This window comes from Ranitomeya variabilis, chromosome 1 (genome assembly GCF_051348905.1).
Source record: "Ranitomeya variabilis isolate aRanVar5 chromosome 1, aRanVar5.hap1, whole genome shotgun sequence".
NCBI lineage: Eukaryota > Metazoa > Chordata > Amphibia > Anura > Dendrobatidae > Ranitomeya > Ranitomeya variabilis.
The window spans coordinates 30,873,880-30,897,012 of NC_135232.1; the positions used below are offsets into that span (position 1 = coordinate 30,873,880).

At 44.7% G+C, this 23,133-nt stretch overlaps 1 protein-coding gene across 1 annotated transcript in view; it reads right to left on the minus strand.

The window, feature by feature from the left end:
* The window catches only part of RAI14 (retinoic acid induced 14), a 94,692-nt gene that overhangs the window by 12,476 nt on the left and 59,083 nt on the right, over positions 1-23,133 (minus strand). Inside the window, exons 4-11 of the mRNA XM_077281737.1 lie at positions 19,777-19,865; positions 13,608-13,672; positions 9,822-9,879; positions 9,223-9,293; positions 6,621-6,727; positions 2,958-3,136; positions 2,533-2,561; positions 205-291 (exon numbers count right to left, since the gene is read on the minus strand). Coding sequence (XP_077137852.1) covers positions 205-291; positions 2,533-2,561; positions 2,958-3,136; positions 6,621-6,727; positions 9,223-9,293; positions 9,822-9,879; positions 13,608-13,672; positions 19,777-19,865 — 685 coding nt within the window. The remainder of the gene's footprint in view (positions 1-204; positions 292-2,532; positions 2,562-2,957; positions 3,137-6,620; positions 6,728-9,222; positions 9,294-9,821; positions 9,880-13,607; positions 13,673-19,776; positions 19,866-23,133) is intronic.

The following is a 23,133-nucleotide window of genomic DNA, read 5'->3' on the forward strand; positions in this document are numbered from 1 at the left end:
GACCCCCCAAAGGAGATCTGAATATAGGTATAGTCCTAGAGATGGACCCTTTTGCACCTTAAAGAGGGCTTTCTCATAGAACATTTTGGAGTTTTCCTTCTATACATGCACCTTTTTGTACACTTTTACCCAGATGGATTTGTTGGAAGCGTATATAATACAACATGCAGAAACATATATATTTATATATGTATATATGGTTACCTGTAGCGGGCTGATAGGAGGAGGCGGAGCTTTGCGTTTTTTGGGGGTTCCACTTCTCTCTGAGCTTAATCTAGTGACTTGATCATGCTGGAAGTTTTACAGGCCAGAAAAATGGAGCTGTTAGTTGGGTTAGTAGAAACCGAGCAAGACTTACCTATAAAGTTATACGACTATGCAGAGGGCCGACTAATGAGCGACAAAGGATATCACGAGGACTAGTGCAATACGGCTATCCTATAGGAGGGAGGGTCTGCGAGAAAGCCCTCACACATGCACTATAGCTCTACATGCTGCACATCATCTACAAGTTCTACTAAACCAAGCTGGAAAGAATAAGGTCTAAGGCCATCTTTAGAAATTATTCATAAATTTAGCTCAGATTAAGCTTGGATTACGGAATAATCAAGTTTTAATATTAAAAGTTACAATTTAAAGATTGCGATGATCTATGGAGATACTAAAGATAAGACGGAATGGCACCTGAGGACCTCAGGCTGGGGCGAAACGACCACTCATGTACATTAAAGGGAACCTGTCACCCCCAAAATGGCTGGTGAGGTAAACTCACCGGCATCAGGGGCTTATCTACAGCATTCTGTAATGCTGTAGAGAAGCCCCCGATGTTACCTGAACGAGGAGAAAAAGACGTTAGATTATACTCACCCAGGGGCGGTCCCGCTGCGGTCTGGTCAAATGGGCGTCTCAGCTCTGCTCCGGCGCCTCCCATCTTCATTCCATGACGTCCTCTTCGGGTCTTTACGCCGCGGCTCCGGCGCAGGCGTACTTTGTCTGCCCTGTTGAGGGCAGAGCAAAGTTCTGCAGTGCGCAGGCGCCGGGCCTCTCTAACCTTTCCGGCGCCTGCGCACTGCAGTACTTTGCTCTGCCCTGGACTGGGCAGACAAAGTACGCCTGCGCCGGAGCCGTGGCGTAAAGACCTGAAGAGGACGTCATGGAATGAACATGGGAGGCGCCGGAGCAGAGCTAAGACACCCATTTGACCAGACCGCAGCGGGACCGCCCCTGGGTGAGTATAATTTAACGTCTTTTTCTCCTCTTTCAGGTAACATCGGGGGCTTCTCTACAGCATTACAGAATGCTATAGATAAGCCCCTTATGCCGATGAGCTTACCTCACCAGCCATTTTGGGGGTGATAGGTTCCCTTTAATGGGACACTACTACACACAACATCTGTATCCCAAAACACAAGTTCCAAGAGATACCAGCCCTCAGGTGTCCAAAAATACACAATTATAATAATTGGCATAAACCCCTTCCACATTGCGGACCAATCTGCAGGACAATCTTGTAAAAATCAATACTATGCTAATCATGGAACTGCACCGAAATGTATAATCCTGTGTACGTAATGAACGGATGTCTGAAAGGAGAGATCCCAACCTATCAACAGGATGGGTGATCACTTCCTAATTGCTGAGGGTCTCCACGTTCTGCAAAACGGGGGCTTTGAAGTTCCCTGTTTGGAGTAGGTTATGACCGTGCATGCGCACGACCGCCGCTACATTCACTGAGAATGCCGGAGAGAACAGACAACCTGGGACAGGCAAGTGACGCCATAGCTTATCCCAATCTTCTGCATGGGCAGATCGAAAAGAAAAAGCAATACTAGCCATAGAAGCGATAGTCCGACCTCTGCAAAAGTATATCGGGATGACCAACAAGGAATCCGATCGTCTCATCAGAGCTGTGAGTGACAGGTCGCGCTCAACAGTTCTGACCACGTCAGATTTTGTAAGAACCTCTCAGGGAGGGGAGAGGCGTAGTGCCGAATTAAATAGCTACGGTAGTAGATTTGGACCAACTAAGCACTCAGACAATGTATTCAGATTGCATCAGAAATGTGAAATATTTATTGAGTAACACCACAGTGGTCAATAGAGTTCTGAGGTAACGTTTCGACCCTTAAGGTCTTTATCAAACATCACTTAGTGAGTAGAGAGTGATGGAGGAGAGAGGGGGACACTTGTCCGATGGATGGAGACAGACCCTCCACAGAATATCCAAGAAAACTGGAAAGTGCGGGGGTCCGGTATGGCACGGACAGGGAGCAGCGTCCCTAGAGGCACTGTGGGTCCAGCAGGAGAGAGGAAGGCGGTAGCTACTTTTACATTTACAACCGACAACGGCTGAGCTCAGTCCCTAGTCTTAAAAGGAAAATCCCATTAAGTCTCCATACATTTGGATTAGCCATATGGTAGCGCTGCACTCCCATTTTCTGTATACAAGGTGTTAAATCTGCCTTTATATATTTTCTAATAAGGGGAGACAAAGAGTAAGGACATAAAGGGCAGAGGATGTAATGCCGGTACCTGTAATGGCTTGGTCGGACTTTTCATTCCTGTATGAGAAAAGACAGAAGACATAAGAATCTGTCCGGCCTATATGGCCGCCATTGCAGCTTCTCCTACTGCGACCGTCCCGGACTCAAATGGCAGCAACAACCACAGACAGACTTGACTATCAGGGATACAGAGAAGCTGGTTAACAGTTGGTGTTGCAATGGCAGCCATATTGGTTGTCCCACATAACACTGAAGATAATTTTTAGGAGGATTGGAAAAACATGGCTGCTAGAGCGCCACACTTGGGGTTGGATTGGTATTGCAGCTCGGACCTCCAATGAAGAAGAATGGGGTTGAGCAGCAATACTACTCAAAGCCTGTCGACAGGCGAGACACTGTTTTTGTGGAAGAAAGCAGCCATATTTTTCTTTCAGCTTAATATGGAGGACATACCATGCTCTTGGCTTGTCTTTGACAGAAGAAGGCTGAGGATGTGTGGGTTTCCTGATAATCTGGCGTAATGGAGAGCATCGTGGCCCAGGGCGTCTGTCACCGTAAGACTGGCTCCATGCTGCACCAAGGCGTCCACCATGTTGAAGTGGCCGGCCTCACACGCCAACATCAGCGGAGTCCTGAGAGAAGCAAGATAGAGGAGTTAGACCCGTACAGTCCTTTACCAAGGATCAAAGACCTCCGGCACGCCAGCTGTGGCAAAACCACAACTTTCAACATGAATGTGTAAAGGCCACGCGAACCAACAGGTATCTCATGTGTTCGGCCAGTGAAGGACCCATCATACTAATACAATAACACAGACACCACTGGTTTCAATGTGTAATGCTTAATATGACCTGCGGGGGTGCTGCAGGGTGACAGAACGCTTGCTCCCAAAAGCTGGACGAATGCAGTGTTGGAGAACCCTTTCCCGTGAGGTGGTGATCGACATCTGTCTGCTAGATATAGACATTTTTCACACGGTCACTTATCCCTGGCTGTGTTCCATTTCTTTGTTCCTTTCCTCCCTTTCATGTTCTATTTAGAATTCTTGACATTTCACCAGGATCACGTTCTCAGCCTTTGCAGCTCACTCTTCACTCAAGGTTACAAAAATGGAAAAAAAAAAAATTGGCATTTCAACATCTATCAAGACTTAGGAGAACGTAGTCCGTCATCTGTTCAGTCATCCATCTAAAAAGCAAAGCGCAGGCCTCTCCGCATACCCCAAACCTGGCATTGCTCCGATGCGAGAACACGTGGAAACACCGACTGGGTGACTATCTAGACCTTATCAGCAATGGCTGCCGGGGAGCAGAAACACCCACCAGGCATTCTATAGAGGGATGACTGCAAAATGATAGATAGTAATAGATGATAGATAATAGATAGGTAGATAATAGATAAATAATAGATAATACACTGTGTGCAGAATTATTAGGCAAGTTGTATTTTAGAGGATTATTTTTTAATTATTGATCAACAACTATGTTCTCCATCAACCCAAAAAACTCAAATATCAAAGCTCAATATTTTTGGAAGTTGGGGTGGTGTTTTTTTTACATTTGGCTATCTTAGGAGGGTATCTCTTTGTGCAGGTAACTATTACTGTGCAGAATTATTAGGCAACTTAATAAAAACCAAATATATTCCCATCTCACTTGTTTATTTTCACCAGGTAAACCAATATAACTGCACAAAATTTAGAAATAAACATTTCTGACATGCAAAAACAAAACCCCCAAAATTAGTGACCAATATAGCCACCTTTCTGTATGATGACACTCAGCAGCCTCCATCCATAGATTCTGTCAGTTGCTTGATCTGTTTACGATGAACATTGCGTGCAGCAGCCACCACAGCCTCCAGACACTGTTCCGAGAGGTGGACTTTTTCCCTCCCTGTAGATCTCACATTTTATGAGGGACCACAGGTTCTCTATGGGGTTCAGATCAGGTGAACAAGGGGGCCATGTCATTATTTTTTCTTCTTCGAGACCTTTACTGGCCAGCCACGCTGTGGAGTAGTTGGAGGCATGTGATGGAGCATTGTCCTGCATGAAAATCATGTTTTTCTTGAACGATACCGACTTCTTCCTGTACCACTGCTTGAAGAAGTTGTCTTCCAGAAACTGGCAGTAGGTCTGGGAGTTGAGCTTCACTCCATCCTCAACCCGAATAGGTCCCACAAGTTCCTCTTTGATAATACCAGCCCATAACAGTACCCCTCCTCCACATTGCTGGCGTCTGAGTGGGAGTGGAGCTCTCTGCCCTTTACTGATCCAGCCTGTGGCCCATCCATCTGGCCCATCAAGAGTCACTCTCATTTCATCAGTCTATAAAACCTTTGAAAAGTCAGTCTTAAGATATTTCTTGGCCCAGTCTTGACGTTTTATGTCTCTTGTTCACAGGTGGTCGTTTTTCAGCGTTCCTTACCTTGGCCGTGTCCCTGAGTATCGCACAACTTGTGCTTTTTGTTACCCCAGTAACGTTGCAGCTCTGAAATATGGCAAAACTGGTGGCAAATGGCATCTTGGCAGCTTCACGCTTGATTTTCCTCAATTCATGGGCAGATATTTTGCGCCTTTTTTGCCCAACACGCTTCTTGCGACCCTGTTGGCTATTTGCCATGAAACGCTTGATTGTTCGGTGGTCACGCTTCAAAAGTTTGGCCATTTCAAGACTGCTGCATCCCTCTGCAAGACATCTCACAATTGTGGACTTTTCAGAGCCGTCAAATCTCTCTTCTGACCCATTTTGCCAAAGGAAAGGAAGTTGCCTAATAATTAAGCACACCTTATATAGGGTGTTGATGTGATTACACAACACCCCTCCTCATTACAGAGATGCACATAACCTGATTTGATCTCGAGCCTGAGCAGCTTGGAGTAGGACAACATGTAGAAAAGGATCATGTGATCAAAATACAACTTGCCGAATAATTCTGCACACAGTGTAGATAAATAATAGATAGATAATAGATATTAGATAGATAATAGGCAGATAATAGACAGTCATTCAAGTCCTGATGATGTTAGAAGAGCTGAATGATGGATTTCTGGAAGTGCTGCCCCAGGGAATGACAGCACTTGCACAAGATCTCCGGGCGGGGAGGCAGGTTACTAAGACAATAGCGTCCAGTCTGAATGACTGGGGGACGGCGGGAGACCTGGATGATGGGTATGGCCCCCTGCACTTTCTGGCTCATTTACATAAAAATTGACAAAGCGATTACAGGGAAATGGAAGAAAAAAAACAAAAAAAGAGGTGCAAAATTAGTCTTCATAACAGCGACACAGATTAGATCAGTTGCAGGTAGTAAAACCTGCTGACAGGTTCCCTTTATCGAACAAAATGGCCACTTTGGGAGCGCCCAGCAGCCACGAGAAGGCTGGTATACTATTGGAGGTGGTGACGGCCTTCATGTTTGGCCGAGCTCCTCTCATCGGTCTAGGGCTGTGGATCCTACCTCTCCTCTATCTTTTGGCACAGAAGGGACATGTCTGTTCCCTACGACAAAAAAGATCGCCTTGTCATGGCTGGGGGGCCCTCAGGAATTGGCCAATTTGGGCACTGAGAACATTAATTTTTCTAAAGTATGTTCTATACAGCAGTAATGCCGTCCAATTCCATCTCCAGACCGAAATGGGTCTATGATTATCTTAAAGGGGCATTCCTACTTTATTATAGTATTGGCATTCCTACTTTATTATAGTATTTGCATATCTGAAGTATACGTCATGATATAATGATTACGATTTCTGAGACTTTTTCCGACCATGATTATTGAGGTGGTAAGAATGTGTCAAGGGAAATATTCTGGCGAAGCTCCATCACTGAAGTAGTACTGTGGTTCCTTCATTTATGGATAAGCGGGGGTTCTGGCATTCCGGCCCCTGAGATTAGTGTGTGATTGTAAATCCTCACCTATTATTATAGGAATACCCCTTTAATGCCGCACCATCAGGTCTCAGTCTATGATAGTGCACATAACTCTCATTGGTTTAACCCTTTAAGAACACTTTCCATATAAATGTTTGATGTTAGTCTCCCTTTAAACCAGGCTTTACCCCCAGGAGTGTGTAGCAGACCCTCTTGCTGCACATCGATATCATAGACTTACTTTCCGTTCTTATCTGCCAGGTTTGCGTCAGCTCTATGGTCTAAGAGGCACTTACACGCCTCCACGTGGCCTTGATGAACGGAAATCAGCAGAGGAGTGTGACCGTCCTGCAAAATACAGAACAAAAAAAATAATTTAAAGAGAACGTTCTTAAATACGAAGATCCTATCTCAATATGTAGTAGGTGTAATAATTCTATTAGCAAATACCATCTAATAAGAAATGTAGTACAGTTCTTCTGATTAGCTAGGTCTCTTTCCTCATGTGCAGACCATTGCAGTAGCTTAGGTATCCATGGTTACAACCACTAGCAACTAACTGTCACTAGATGAGTGGTTGTAACCATGGATACCTAAGCTACTTCAATGCCTTGTACATGAGCAAATAGACAGGGCCAATCGGAAGAACTATACATTTCTAAAAAGAGGCATTTGATAGTATATATGGATAGCACTTGGAAAACAAACACTTTTGCAGTTTACTACTTATGAAAATTTACATCTATTCTTGGGATATTAACACTTTTTTGGGGGTTTTTTTTGCAGCTCGTTGCCTAGGAGACCGACCACCACTGTAGTCTCGTTTCTAAGCACTACTCTCAAGCTGTCCAGGATTAGGAGGTAACAGCGGGCAACAGAGATCCCGGTCAGCTTTGGAACAGAGAATAGAAAAGCACAGAAAAATAAAAAATAACTTGTAAACATGGCGTATGCTTAGTCACTGCTGCTAGACCGCAGTAGTGGTCGGTCTCCTAGGCAATAAGCTGTAAACAATAGTGTTCATATACCAAGAACAGCTGAAAATTAATTAATAGACAGTAAACTGAACATTTGCTTGTGTTTTTTTTTTTCAAGTGCTACCAAGCAACACCCATTTATAAATAGGGGAACAACCCTTTAAAGAGACATGTCACCAAGTCAAAAGAGTCCAGTTTCGGCTCTGATTTCATTTCCGCTGTTCCCTAGACTATGAAATTTGTTTTTTTTTTTACATCCGTCATACGGTTTAAAGACATGTGGACCTTTTTATTTAGTCTTACATTTTACTGTCATAACGTAGAGCGGCGTAAAGACACGCCCCAGAGGATCCTGGAGCCACACCCCCTTCGTAAAGGCCACAAAAATTAATACTAATTTAAAAAATATAAATAAATAAATAAAAATAAAAGACTACTATCTCTGGAACCAAAGGGTGGGCTTGGAAAAAAAAAAGCAAATAAAAGAAAAAAAAGACCATTTTTGACCTTGATAATCTTCTGTCTGCCATCAGCCACCACTAGGGGGAGCTTAGGAGCTCACCGCATACACATGTATAAGAAACTATGTAATGAGCTCCCCCTAGTGGTGACCGCAGAGAGAATTTAAATCTAAAATAAAGCTTTGATGGATATAAAATATGTAAAATATGTAAATTATATATATATATATTTTTTTTTTTACTGAAAATGGTTGAAATAGTTTTAGGCAAAAGCGCATTTTACAGTCATCCACTTCCACTTTTATAACACAAGTTGGAAAGTTTTCACAAGGTCGGTGTGACCCCTTATATTTCTGTACCAGTGGCTCCCGTTTTGGTGGACTGGAGCAGACATGTACTACCAATAACGAAAACAACTTGTAGGGGTTGTTCCATTTGCGCAGCCACGGCTGTGGAGGACTTGGCTCACATTCATTGGAATGGGGACCATGTAATACCACGTTTCACCTGAAGAGGCCACCACTGCTTCTCCCAGTCCCCAGACACGAGGCGATCCGCCGATTACAGGGGAGATCGCCACAAAATCGGAGTTTACATGAGGCGTGTGGGCGGCTTTCAGCTCTGAAGGCAGAATAATGGCATAACGCCCGTATGACCTTGGGCAGTACCGCTTCATACACCATCACTATCGTTACCATCAATTCATCACAGAGTATTTTTGTTCTATAATTCCAAGGTTTAGGTTTTAAACAATGTGGAGATTACAGAAATGTAGGCCAGGAGATTTTCAGATGATTTCTTCCAAAACTCATTCCTAAATCCAATCTGAGTAATCCTGCGGTATTATATATCGGCCGGTGACAAGCGGTGATGTAGGGAAAGTTCAATATACCTGGGATTCAATAGCCACTATGGTGCCATGTCTACAGAAATTAAAGGGATTGTCCATTAACAAAGAAAAAAATAAGAAGTGGCAATACTTAATTTCCCCTCTGGGGGCGCTGCAGGAAAACAACCATTACTGCCAAGTTTTCCCTCAATCCCAACTGGTCACAGGGAAAGTGCAAAAATGAGATTTATCATCCAGATTTCCCGACATGACCCACCAGGGTTTTTCAGCTTGTTGTGGGGAATATTACATAGTCGGCGGACAACACTACATTTTGTGATGAGACACAACTCCGATAATTGTACTGTGACGAGCTGTGTAGCTGTGCATCCATCACATGACCGGGGCGGATTCTAACTCCCTGCAAGTTATCAGAGGTTATATTGGAGAAACGTATCACTCCTCGTCATCGAACGCGTCACATTCATCTCCTGTACGTAGGAGAACATCTCTGTAACCCGGCACGTTGCTCGGTCCGTTCACGGAGAATCCAGTATAAGTTTATCGGTTTCTTACCGAGTCTCTGACATTTAGAAGGCATTTGTGGTCGCACAGGATCTGCAGCGTGGGGACGGAGCCGGTCACAGCTGAAAAACAAGACGTCCATTGTAAATACTGAGCGGATTCCTGTAATAATGACTGTAGAAATTGTCAGAAACAGCGATGACAGATCAGGGACAAAGTGTTTATAAACAAGGAGGTACCAGGTGACCGTGGGCTGGCGGATCCTTAAAGGAATGTTCTGCCCCCTTTCTTTACTTTTATATATGGCCCCAGAATGGTTAAAAGAAATAGCACAAACCTATTAATCCTTGGTATCTTCCCTCTTTCTCCTCCAGCATGATCTGTGCTTAACAGCTGTAGCCAATTGTTGCAGTCACTGATTGGCTGCAGCGGTCACATACCGACCACGACTACAGGGAAGGAGGGGAGACCAGCGGAGCACAGGCTTAACTTCTAATTTCCAGCCGGTCTTCTGATCCTTTTGTTTATCGGACCCGATGTAGTAGGCTTGTGCTATCATGTGTGATGGCAGGCTGCTGTGCAGCGCTAAATGCCAAATATCTGCCCCCCAGTCAGAACTAGTGGCAATTACGACCTCTCAGGTAACTCACCGGCATAATGCACGCAGGTTCTCCCCAGATTATCAATGCAATCCGCCGGACATTTAGCCTAGAAAACAATCACAAAAGAACAGCAACATTTACAGACAGGAATCACTGTTCAATTCCCCTACAGCTCCCCCGCAGGAGAAATTAAGTATTACACAGTTTTTATTAAAATAAATTGATAGTGCCAAGTCAAAGCGATCTGTGGGAGAATTCAGCAGCAAGTGCTCAGTTCCTCCTTAGCAACACAACAGGGCAAATGAATGGGCCGCCCTTCCAATATAAGGTTAGTCAGCCCCTCTACAGCGCCACCACAGGGCAAATGAATGGGCCATCCTTCCAATATACGGATAGTCAGTCCCTCTACAGCACCACCACAGGGCAAATGAATGGGCTGTCCTTCCATTGTACGGATAGTCAGCCCCTCTACAGCGCCACCACAGGGCAAATGAATGGACCACCCTTCCAATATACGGATAGTCAGCCCCTCTATAGCGCCACAACAGGGGATATGAATGGGCCATCCTTCCAATATACAGATAGTCAGCACCTCTACAGCGCCACCACAGGGCAAATGAATAGGCTATCCTTCCAATATACGGATAGTCAGCTCCTCTACAGCGTCACCACAGGGCAAATGAATGGGCCGCCCTTCCAATATACGGATAGTCAGCTCCTCTACAGAGCCACCACAGGGCAAATGAATGGGCCGCCCTTCCAATATACGGAAAGTCAGCCTCTCTACAGCGCCACCACAGGGCAAATGAATGGGCCGTCCTTCCAATATACGGATAGTCAGCCCCTCTACAGCGTCACGACAGGGAAAATGAATGGGCCGTCCTTCCAATATACGGATAGTCAGCCCCTCTACAGCGTCACGACAGGGAAAATGAATGGGCCGTCCTTCCAATATACGGATAGTCAGCCCCTCTACAGCGTCACGACAGGGAAAATGAATGGGCCGTCCTTCCAATATACGGATAGTCAGCCCCTCTACAGCGCCCCCACAGGGAAAATGAATGGGCCGTCCTTCCAATATACGGATAGTCAGCCCCTCTACAGCGTCACCACAGGGCAAATGAATGGGCCACCCTTTCAATATACGGATAGTCAGCCCCTTTACAGCGCCACCACAGGACAAATGAATGGGCCGTCCTTCCAATGTATGGATAGTCAGCCCCTCTACAGCATCACCACAGGGCAAATTAATGGGCCGTCCTTCCAATGTATGGATAGTCAGCCCCTCTACAGCATCACCACAGGGCAAATTAATGGGTTGGCCTTCCAAAATATGGAGTCAGCTTCTCCATAGGGCAAATGAATGGGCATCCTTCCAATGTACGGATAGTCAGCTCCTCCAGCTCGAGACGCTTTTTATTGGCACTTTCCTCTCTTGTTGATGGAGGATAGACCCCAATAATAACTACTAAAAGGGCACTTGAAAACATTTTAAAAGAAGTTGTACATTACTTAGATATTGATGGCCTTTCCCTTAGAATAGGTCACCACTATGACATTAGTGGGGGTCTCATACCCAACAACACCACGACCTGCTGTGTGCAGGTCTGACGACAGCTGGATATACAGCGTACAGAGCGAGAACAGCTCAGCTCCCTACGCCATGTAGTGGCCGCACTTGGGTACTGCACCTAATAATATGAGCTGTAGTACTAAGCATGGCCACTGCACAGTGTACGGCGCTCTGCTGTTCTGCCGCTGTACATCCGTCATGGGACCTGCACACAGCTGATCGTGGAGGTCCCGGCTGTCGGACCCAGACTGATAGGATATTGAAATGGAGACAGTCTCTCATTTTTCTATAATTACCACTACAGAGAAATATTGGAAAATCACTTAAAATGCAATGCCCAAACAATAAAGAAGAGAAGGGGGATGGACTCCGTTATAGAACACATCCATAGAAAGCGTGGGCTGGGGGCCACAGAGATGACAGTCAGTGACCTTCACATTGTCGCTTCCGGCCCACAGCAAACACGCCAGGAATTTGGCCATTTTCAGAAGGGTCAGGCTCAGTGCATCGCTCCAGATAGAGAGGATGCACAACCCTCTATGCTCAGTTCACACACGTCAGGAGCCGGACAAAGGAACAGCTGCTGGAGATGGAGCCTCGGCCAGTGGTTTGGCGTCATACGGGAAAGATTATGGGGAATTTTCTGCCAGAGCGGCTTTACTGAATGGAGGGGACTGTCCCGTAAATGCCGCCATTGTATTGGTTTACTAATCAGCAGCAATCCTGTTTATCTGGTACTAGGCGCCCTCACGCTTCACGTTGTTCCGGTCCTTAAAGCTACAGCACAGAAAAGTTCAACTTCATATATTGGGTCATATAAAAAAAAGTTCTGCAACTTTGTAATACGCTTTGTGACCAGTCTCTGAACAGACCTCTGCTGGCTGTCAGTGAATGGCATTAGTTCAGTTTACGTTGTGGGTCTGGACACCTGCCCCAATTATGCCCAGCAAGCAGAGATCTTCAACATAGTGAGAATATCTTACAAAGTCTATTAAATTCCCTTTAATTGCAGGTCAGATAATGGAAAATCTGGGGGTTGGGCAGGCTTGGAAAAGAGTCTCGAAGACAGGCCGGCTTGGAAGAGAGACTCGAAGACAGGCCGGCTTGGAAGAGAGTCTCGAAGACAGGCCGGCTTGGAAGAGCGAGTCTCGGAGACGTGAGGGCTTGGAAGAGAGTCTTGGGGACGGGAGGGCTTGGAAGAGAGGCTCGGAGACGAGAGGCTTGGAAGAGAGGCTCGGAGACGAGAGGGCTTGGAAGAGAGGCTCGGAGACGAGAGGGCTGGGAAGAGAGGCTCAGAGACGAGAGGGCTGGGAAGAGAGGCTCGGAGACGAGAGGGCTTGGAAGAGAGGCTCGGAGACGAGAGGGCTTGGAAGAGAGGCTCGGAGACGAGAGGGCTTGGAAGAGAGGCTCGGAGACGAGAGGGCTTGGAAGGGAGGCTCAGGGACGAGAGGGGTAGGAAGAGAGGCTCGGAGACGAGAGTGCTGGGAAGAGAGGCTCGGAGACGAGAGGGCTTGGAAGGGAGGCTCAGAGATGAGAGGGCTTGGAAGGGAGGCTCAGGGACGAGAGGGGTAGGAAGAGAGGCTTAGAAGAGTTTCAGGGAAGGGAGGGCTTGGAAGAGAGCCTCAGACCGGGGGGGGGGGGGGGGGGGGGGGGGGTTGGAAGAGAGTCTTGGAGACAGGAAGGCTTGGAAGAGAGCCTCGGAGATGGGCTGGGATGGGTGGGCTTTAGAATTTGATCCTATTGATAGAGTCAGGCTTGCACTATAGGGTGTGTAAGCACCGTGGCGTCTGCACCCTCTTGGGGATCTAAGATGTCTCCTACTCTGACCTTTTCTGGAAGTCGATGCAGTCAGTACAGGGTTAATTGGTGCTGGAATTGGACAGGTGACATTCTCATGGCACCATTAGGGAAGTTGCGAAGATGAGGAGCAGCAGGCGGGCTCCTGATGAGCAGTTCCTCGTTATCCGTCTGTCTCTTTATGGGGAAATGGGCGACATATTTTGGGAATGTGACGACATCCTGGCTCTATGCGCCATTATTTTTATTCTGATCCTTCCTAGGGCAGCCCGGCTCTTTCCTAATGGCTAAACGGGGCGACAGGTAAGAATGTAACCTGCAGAATATATGGAAAAATCTGCAACACATGAGCTACTGATATCACCCCATTCATGGGGGTCTATGGGTAGTTTTGGGGAGAATGTGTGGATGGGATTATTTGGGGTCACCCTCCCCCTATTGCGGTCAGTCGTTGGGGTACTTACCTGGAGAAGTCTCTTGATGCACTCCATGTGGCCGTGCTTCACCGCCAGGTGTAAAACATTGTGACCTGCAAGAAATACAAACAAAACTATGGTAAAAAATAAAATTTAAAAAAAGCAAGGGTGCCATTATAGTGAGTGCAAATGCAGCAGCCGGAGACCAATATCTAAGTGGGCTAAAGGACCCTCTGCTGCGTAGGAGCCAGACCCCCGTGCTATAGAGGACACATGGCAGGATGGACAGTATTAGGCCGGGGACACACTTAACGTATAAAAAAACGGTCCGTTTTTCACGGCCGAGAATCGCACAAATGTTTCAAAAACAGTGATCCGTGTGCAGTGCGAGGATGCGATTTCCTCGCATCAAATGATCCGTGTGACATCCGTATGCCGAGATTTTCTCGCAGGCTTGCAAAACCGACATCTAATGGATTTATGTGCTCAAATGTTCGGGAAAACATATATACAGTATATATATATATATCTAATATATAAAGCTGAATGTGTGTATGTGTGTATGTATGTATGTATGTCCGGGATTGGCATCTGAACCGTAGCAGCTACAGCCACAAAATTTTGCACAGTCACACGTCTGGACCCCGAGAGCGTCATAGGCTATGTTGTGAGGTGAAATTTTAACCCCGCGCTTTCCAATTCACCAAACAATTTTGCCCCTATCTACATAATGGGGAAAAAGTGAAAGGAAAAGTGTTGGAGGCGTCGCAGCTACAGGCACAAAATTTTGCACAGTCACACGTCTGGACCCTGAGAGCGTCAAAGCTATATTGTGAGGTGAAATTTTAACCCCGCGCTTTCCAAGTCACCAAACAATTTTGCCCCTATCTACATAATGGGGAAAAAATGAAATGAAAAGTGTTGGAGGCAAATTAACAGCTGCCAGATGTGAACAAGGGGGACTTAAAGAATGACAGCGATGGCACCAAAGAGTATATACTGTACAGTTGCTAAGGTGGGGCCCCAACATGGGATAATCACACCACCACGGGGATATGAACACACACACAAAATGCGCCACACACTACCACGTGCTCGAACACATATACCACCCTCAGTGCACATTTCACCACACATACACCAACCTCGCCACATAAAAGTAGAAACACAAAAGTCGCCGCTCAAAACTCGCCACGCGCAAAACTCTCCACATGCAAAACTCGCCACACGTGCAAAACTCGCCACACGCAAAACTTGCACACGCAGAAAAATTGCCACACGCAGAAAAATTGCCACATGCACAAAAGTTGCAACACATGCAAAAGTTGCCTCACACAAAACTTGCACATACTCAAAAGGCACCACACATAAAACTCGCCACGCGCAAAACTCGCCATGCGCAAAACTTGCTGCACACAACTTGCTACACTAACCTGTCACATGCAACTCGACACACAAAAAGTTGCTACACGCATGTCGCCACACAAAACTCATCTCACAAAAGTCCCTACATGCATGTCGCCACACGCAACTCAACACACACAACTTGACACACGAAACTCGCCCTAAAACACACACAAGTCTGGTATCCTTCAAAAATAAAAATCTGATTAATAAGCAGACAAACTACAAGAGCAACAAATGTACCATATAGGAATCCGGCAGCTGTCAGTCACATGACCAGTCTATTATGTGTATGTGTGAGCTAATATATACTGCCAGGGGGTGGGCTTACTGTTGGCTGGGGATTTATCAGGCTGCCATTTTAGCTTACAAATACTGAGGTAAAAATACTGACCAAATAACGTGTGAACGAGGGCTAATACAGGAGGAGATGGCATACAGCTATATACTATATACAGGAGATGACACACAGGTATATACTATTTACAGGGGAGATGACACACAGGTATATACTATATACAGGAGGAGATGACACACAGATATATACTATATACAGGAGAGATGACACAGGTATATACTATATAGAGGAGGAGATGACATACAGGTACATACTACATACAGGAGGAGATGACATACAGGTATATACTATATACAGGAGGAGATGACACACAGGTATATACTATATACAGGAGCAGATTACCTACAGGTATATAGTATATACAGGAGGAGATGACACAGGTATATGCTATGTATAGGAGGAGATGACATACAGGTATATACTATATACAGGAGATGACACACAGATATATACTATATATAGGTGAGATGACACACAGGTATATACTATATACAGGAGATTACATACAGGTATATCTAATATATAAAGCTGAATGTGTGTATGTATGTATGTGTGTATGTCCGGGATTGGCATCTGTACCGTCGCAGCTACAGCCACAAAATTTTGCACAGTCACACGTCTGGACCCCGAGAGCGTCATAGGCTATGTTGTGAGGTGAAATTTTAACCCCGCGCGTTCCAATTCACCAAACAATTTTGCTCCTATCTACATAATGGGGAAAAAGTGAAGGGAAAAGTGTTGGAGGAAAATTGACAGCTGCCAGATGTGAACAATGAGGACTTAAAGAATGAGAGCGATGGCGACAAAGAGTATATACCGTACAGTTGCTAAGGTGGGGCCCCGACATGGGATACTCACCACACACGGGGATATGAACACAAACACAAAATGCGCCACACACTACCACGTGCTTGAACACATATACCACCCTCAGCACACATTTCACCACACACACACACCAACCTCGCCACATAAAAGTCGAAACACAAAAGTCACCACTCAAAACTCGCTACATGCAAAACTCGCCATATGCAAAACTAGGCTCACGCAAAACTCGCCACACGTGCAAAACTCACCTCATGGAAAACTCACCTCATGCAAAACTTGCACACACAGAAAAATTGCCACATGTACAAAAGTTGCACCACATGCAAAAGTTGCCTCACACAAAACTTGCACATACTCAAAATGCACCACACATAAAACTCGCCACGCGCAAAACTCGCCATGCACAAATCTTGCTGCACACAACTTGCTACACTAACCTGTCACATGCAACTCAACACACAAAATGTTGCTACACGCATGTCGCCACACAAAACTCATCTCACAAAAGTCGCTACATGCATGTCGCCACACGCAACTCAACACACACAACTTGACACATAAAACTCGCCCTAAAACACACACAAGTCTGGTATTGTCCTTCAAAAATAAAAATCTGATTAATAAGCAAACTACAAGAGCAACAAATGTACCATATAGGAAATACGGCAGCTGTCAGTCACATGACCTGTCTATTATGTGTATGTGTGAGCTAATATATACTGCCAGGGGGGAGGGCTTCCTGTTGGCTGGGGATTTATCAGGCTGCCAATAGCAACCAATCACAGCTCAGCTTCTATTTTGCTACAGTTAATTAACCTGAGCTCTGATTGGTTAATATAGGCAACAAAGACATTCTCAGTATAACAAAGCTAATATATGTTGTGAAATGCTTCTATTTGCTTAGTTTTTGCCTTTTAATAATTACATTTCTATCTATTTGTTTTGTGGTTTTTGTGTGCAGAATAAATTTTTGTTAACACATTCTATTTTGCTAACAGCAGTCATTAACCCGGGCGAAGCCGGGTAGTACAGCTAGTATATATATATATATATATATATATATATATATATATATATATATATATATATATATATATATATATATATATATATATATATATATATATATATATATATATATATATAGAGATATGTCATTGAGACACATATATATATATATATTCTGTATTTATATTTCATTCAGCGCGATATCTGTGAAAAGCCGGTAATTCAATTGCCGGCTTTGCATTTCTCCTGCCTAAACCCGACAGGATATGAGACATGATTACATACAGTAAACCATCTCATATCCCCCTTTTTTTTTGCATATTCCACACTACTAATGTTAGTAGTGTGTATGTGCAAAATTTCAGCGCTGTAGCTGCTAAAATAAAGGGTTAAATGGCGGAAAAAATTGGCGTGGGCTCCCGCGCAATTTTCTCCGCCAGAGTGGTAAAGCCAGGGACTGAGGGCAGATATTAATAGCCAGGAGAGGGTCCATGGTTATAAGACCCCCCCTGGCTAAAAACATCTGCCCCCAGCCACCCCAGAAAAGGCACATCTGTAAGATGCGCCTATTCTGGCACTTGGCCACTCTCTTCCCACTCCCGTGTAGCGGTGGGATATGGGGTAATGAAGGGTTAATGTCACCTTGCTATTGTAAGGTGACATTAAGCCAGATTAATAATGGAGAGGCGTCAATTATGACACCTATCCATTATTAATCCAATTGTATGAAAGGGTTAAAAAACACACACACATTAGTAAAAGTAGTTTAATGAAATAAACACAGCGGTTGTTTCAGTATTTTATTGCTCTCTCAATCCATCAGCAACACCCTCGCTTGGAAAAATAAGAAACGCACAAGATACATACCCTCAGCTGAACCGTCACGTCCCACGAGGTAATCCATGATCTGAAGGGGTTAAAATATTTTACAGGCAGGAGCCCTGCAAATGCAGCTGTGCTCCGTGCCTGTAATCCCCGGCGAATGAATGAAATGTAGGTCATTAACCTACATTTCCTTCAGTCGCGGTGATGCGCCCCCTGGTGGATGTCCTCATATGACCTGGAGCGTGGGAAAAAGTTCCCAGGCTGCAGTTCATGAGAACATCCAGCAGGGGCGCATCACCGCGACTCAATGTAAGTACAGATCTAGCTTTCCTTTCAGCACCCGGGGATTACAGGCACGAGCGAGTGGTTTATCGCAGCTCGTGCCTGTAATATTAGTTAACCCCTTCAGATGGAATACCTCGTTGGACGTGATAGGACATCAGAAGGTATGTATCTTGTGCGTTTATTATTTTTCCAAGCGAGGGTGTTGCTGATGGATTGAGAGAGCAATAAATTATTAAAACAACCGCTGTGTTTATTTCATTAAAATACTTTTAAATCATGTGTGTGTGTGTGTTTTTTAACCCTTTCGTACTATTGGATTAATAATGAATAGGTGTCATAATTGACGCCTCTCCATTATTAATCTGGCTTAATGTCACCTTACAATAGCAAGGTGACATTAACCCTTCATTACCCCATATCCCACCGCTACAGGGAGTGGGAAGAGAGAGGCCAAGTGCCAGAATAGGCGCATATTCCAGATGTGCCTTTTCTGGGGTGGCTGGGGGCAGATGTTTGTAGCCAGGGGGGGCCAATAACCATGGACCCTCTCCTGGCTATTAATATCTGCCCTCAGTCACTGGCTTTACCACTCTGGCGGAGAAAATTGCGCGGGAGCCCACGCCAATTTTTTCCGCCATTTAACCCTTTATTTTAGCAGCTACAGCGCTGAAATTTTGCACATACACACTACTAACATTAGTAGTGTGGAATATGCAAAAAAAAGGGGGATATGAGATGGTTTACTGTATGTAAACCATGTCTCATATCATGTCGGGTTTAGGCAGGAGAAATGAAAAGCCGGCAATTGAATTACCGGCTTTTCTATAGAACACCGCTGCGTATTTCTCGCAATTCACACGCATGGTCCGTGCGTAATCCGATTTTTGGACCCGTGGAAGCGCACAAGCGCGAAACGGCCGTAGTCCTCTCCTCACTCCCCGCAACCCTTCCTCTACCCGCCGCCTCTCCGTGTAACAAAGTCCGTGATGTTGTGATTGTTCAATAAAGGACAAGTATCGTTCAGCAAATCCTGGGTGAGTGCCACTTCTTTTTTTCTTATTTCGTTGGATATTAACAGGTCAGTTTTACCATGCAGTGAATATGGTAGATAAAAAAAAAAAAAAAAAAAACACAACTGTGGAATTGCACTTTATTTTGCAATTTTGCTGCACTTGGAAATTTTTTTACCTGTTTTCCAGCATACTATATGGTAAAAATCAATGGTGGCATGCAAAACTACAACTAGGCCCGCAAAAAACAAACCCTAATATGGCTATAGGGACAGGGGGGAAAAAAAAAAAAAAAGGGAAAATGGTCATGGCGTGAAAGGGTTAAGGTAGATCCACACTTCTACAGATTGTCCTTCTTAATGAACCCTTTTTGTTTGAGGTCTTACTGAGACATACACCAGCACAGGAGCTGTGTGCACAAAACGGTAAGTGATTTTCATTGCGAAAGTTGCATCTTTATTTCCCCAGATGTATAGGAATAGACTGCAGATTACGATACCTGAGAGATCCTGAGCTGTGACATCTACCCCATGAGCCAACAAGACCCTCAGACATTCTGCGTTGCCCTTCGTGACAGCGAGGTGAAACCTGAAAACCCAAAAGCAACTTCATTTTACTGTGGAGAACAGAAGTTTCAGTTCATACACACACAAAAATATCATTATCCAATTCTTATGGCAGGAGGCTGGCCAGACTACAAACAAGCCCCGTGTAGTCGGATCCTGCAGTCACATCTCATACATCAGGATGTGTGATACCAAAAAGCAGGGAATGGACAGGATGGAGCATGGCTGCAGGATCAGACTACAGAGGGCTTGTTTGTAGTCTGTCACCATGGAGACACATACAGATTGTATAGAGGCATCCGATCCTTCCACATTTTCACAGTGCCATAAAATTAAAAAGTTAATTATTTGGCCACCATCCTCTATGACCAAAATACATCAGTAGTCAATGCACAGATCTATCTGCTGGTTTGTTACAATGGAGTCCAGCCTGTTTAGCTCATAGAGCATGGTCTACACTGGATACAATCTTTGGATCTGCAGATTAAATTTGACAGGGCCATTGACCATGAAATTCACCTGCAGATTTTATTGAACACTGACTTTAAGATGATAAGACCTGCAAAAGTACCAATCAAGATGGCAACAAAATGGAGGCCAAATTGGGCACTAGATTCTGTGATGGGACCTCGATCCATGAACTAGTCCGATTGACGTATGAGGAGTCTGGAAGTGATTTTCTTTCCCCCCAGTATGGAGCCATTAGTGTCTGCCCCAGGGGATTTGTCTACCTCTGGATCAACACGTTTGGCTACAGGTTGAAATCGATAGACTTCGGTCTACCTTCAACCTTAAAAATTATGAAACTGGAGAAGACTTAGTAAGTGAATGCTTGATACCTTGAGCCTAAAGATGGCCATATACTTAGGAGGGCTTGGCTCAAACTCATTTATCGCCTATCCATAGGATGGATCAGAACTGTACGATTGAGGAAATTCTGGCCGCCGAGACCCGCACCGATCATGAGAACGATGGTCCTAAAGCCCCTGATGCGACCCCCACTCCATAGACAATGGAATGTAGCAATGGTCGCACATGCTCACCGTTCTATCCGCTGCAGATCTAGCAGAGCTCAGAACGCTGAGCCCTGTGTAACTCGCACACACAACGGATTGACAGAAAGCTGCTCATCAGTGGTGGACCAGGAGGCACGAGTCTTCTAGTTTTTATCTGCTGCTGATAAAACACTTTTTACAGAAACAGCAGCAGCCCAGTAAGTGACACATCACTGGAATCAGGGTATCTATCGTTATATTATGCTGCTTTTGGATTATATAGCGACACCCGCTGACAGATTCCCTTTAGCACAACCACTGAGCTCTTGGCTTCCCTGCTTCCCTTTTTCCCTTACAGACAACTTGTTTTCGCTAGTCGCTACCAAATCTTTGTCCCACCTTCCTAATTTTTGCCAGCCAGGAACACACATTTTTGTAGGCATTGTTAGACCACACTAAAGAACCAGAAAGATTTTTTGTATTAATAGCTAAAAACTTTAGTAGCCATCAATAGAAAACAAACATAAAAAGATATCTTCTGGTGGAAATTTCCTTGGCCCATTGGTTACCTAGCCACTGGTATTTGTCCAGACCTGACTCACAGTTTAGCTCTTCAGTAAGGAAGGTGGGCCTCAAAATGTCCCTGGAACTGGGATCCTAAATGTCCCTGTCACAAGGATACTCCTGATGGTAGAGGGGCCTGAGTCTCTGACCTTACTATGCTCCTGCTGAACCCTGATCTGTCCCCTCCCCCACATCATGAGGCCTGGGACAGAAATGTAAGGTAAACAAGACACAGACAACAGGGATAACAGAAAGCAACAGTCACCTAAGGTAGAGAGGTTTATAGAGAAAGATAGGAATGTACCAACAAAATGGGAAAAGGACAATGATGAAAGCATACACCCAAAAACAGCACGCAACAATCACCAGTAACAATGATCTCCTATACAGCACAACATCTCCAAGGAGCTAGGAAGCAAAGCTTTCACTGGCAAGTCAGAGAAGCTCTGGCCAGGTTTTATAGGGAAAGGTAATGACCAGATCAGAAGCAGCTGAAAATGGAGCTGTAAGTTTCTGACCAGCATATAAAGTGTCATTAACCTACTCAGCATCAAAGGAAGCCAAATTAAATTCATATGGAACACCAACACACAAGCTAGCTGGAAGATCTGCGATTCACAATGGGTAGTGATCTTCTAACCCCAGGTCTCCCAGGAGGATGTGACACTTCAGAGAGTTTAGCTCAAAGCATAATATACTGTGTTGTAAGATTCACAAGATATTCTGGAGGAACGTTTGTCAATGCTACAATATTTTTTCCTCAACTAGGTGGGTTTCCTCCAAATCGACCTGTTTTTCAAACATACTCCCAAAACACACCAAGGTTAAAGGGAATCTGTCAGTAAAATCAACCTCGCAAACCACATATATGAGCATGCAGTTCTTTGAAAGCTAAATCCATCAACACCTTCATATTTTCCATCTGTTGCTGCATTCCAGAGATATCAGAAATTTAATTAAAAGGAGGATCTAAGTGCTCTGAGTGCGATTGAGCACTTCCTCAATCTCTGACTCCCAAAGTAGTTTCCCGGTCCATCACCAGCCTCTTTAGCTTGATTGATAGCTCACTGCCTGTGTGATGTCAGTCCCCAGGCAAAAAAATACAAAACTGTGAGCCGATCAATCAAGCTAAAGAGGTTGGTGCTGGGCAAGGAAACAACTTTGGAAGGCAGAGATTGTCAGGACCAGAGCACTTAATGCCTCATTTGCATATAAATTAAACTGCCGATTTCTCTGAAATGCAGCAACAGATATAAGACCTAAAGGTGTGGATGGGTTTAGTTTTCAATCTGTTGCTGAATCCTGCAGAAATTATTAATTTAATTCAGATGCAAATGAGGCTTTAAGTGCTCTGGGTGTGACAGAGAACTTCCTCAACCCTTGCCTCCCAAAGTTGTTCCACAGCCCAGCACCAACCTCTTTAGCTTAATACTTTGTTGTCCGATTTCCGTGCCTGGACCTGACGTCACACAAGAAGGAACTATCAATCAAAGCTAAAGAGGCAGGGCTGGGTGAGGAAACAACCTCACGTGACAGGGGTTCAAAAAGTGCTCTGTCACGCCTCTTTTTAGCATTTGGCTGAAAAACATTGTTTTCTCGGGAATGCAGCAACAGATAGAAGATATAAAAGATATTGATGGATTTAGCTTTGGGAGATTAATTTTCTTTACAGATTCACTTTAAAGGGATGGTCCAGAGTTTAAAAAAAAACAAAAAAAAAGTCTGATATTT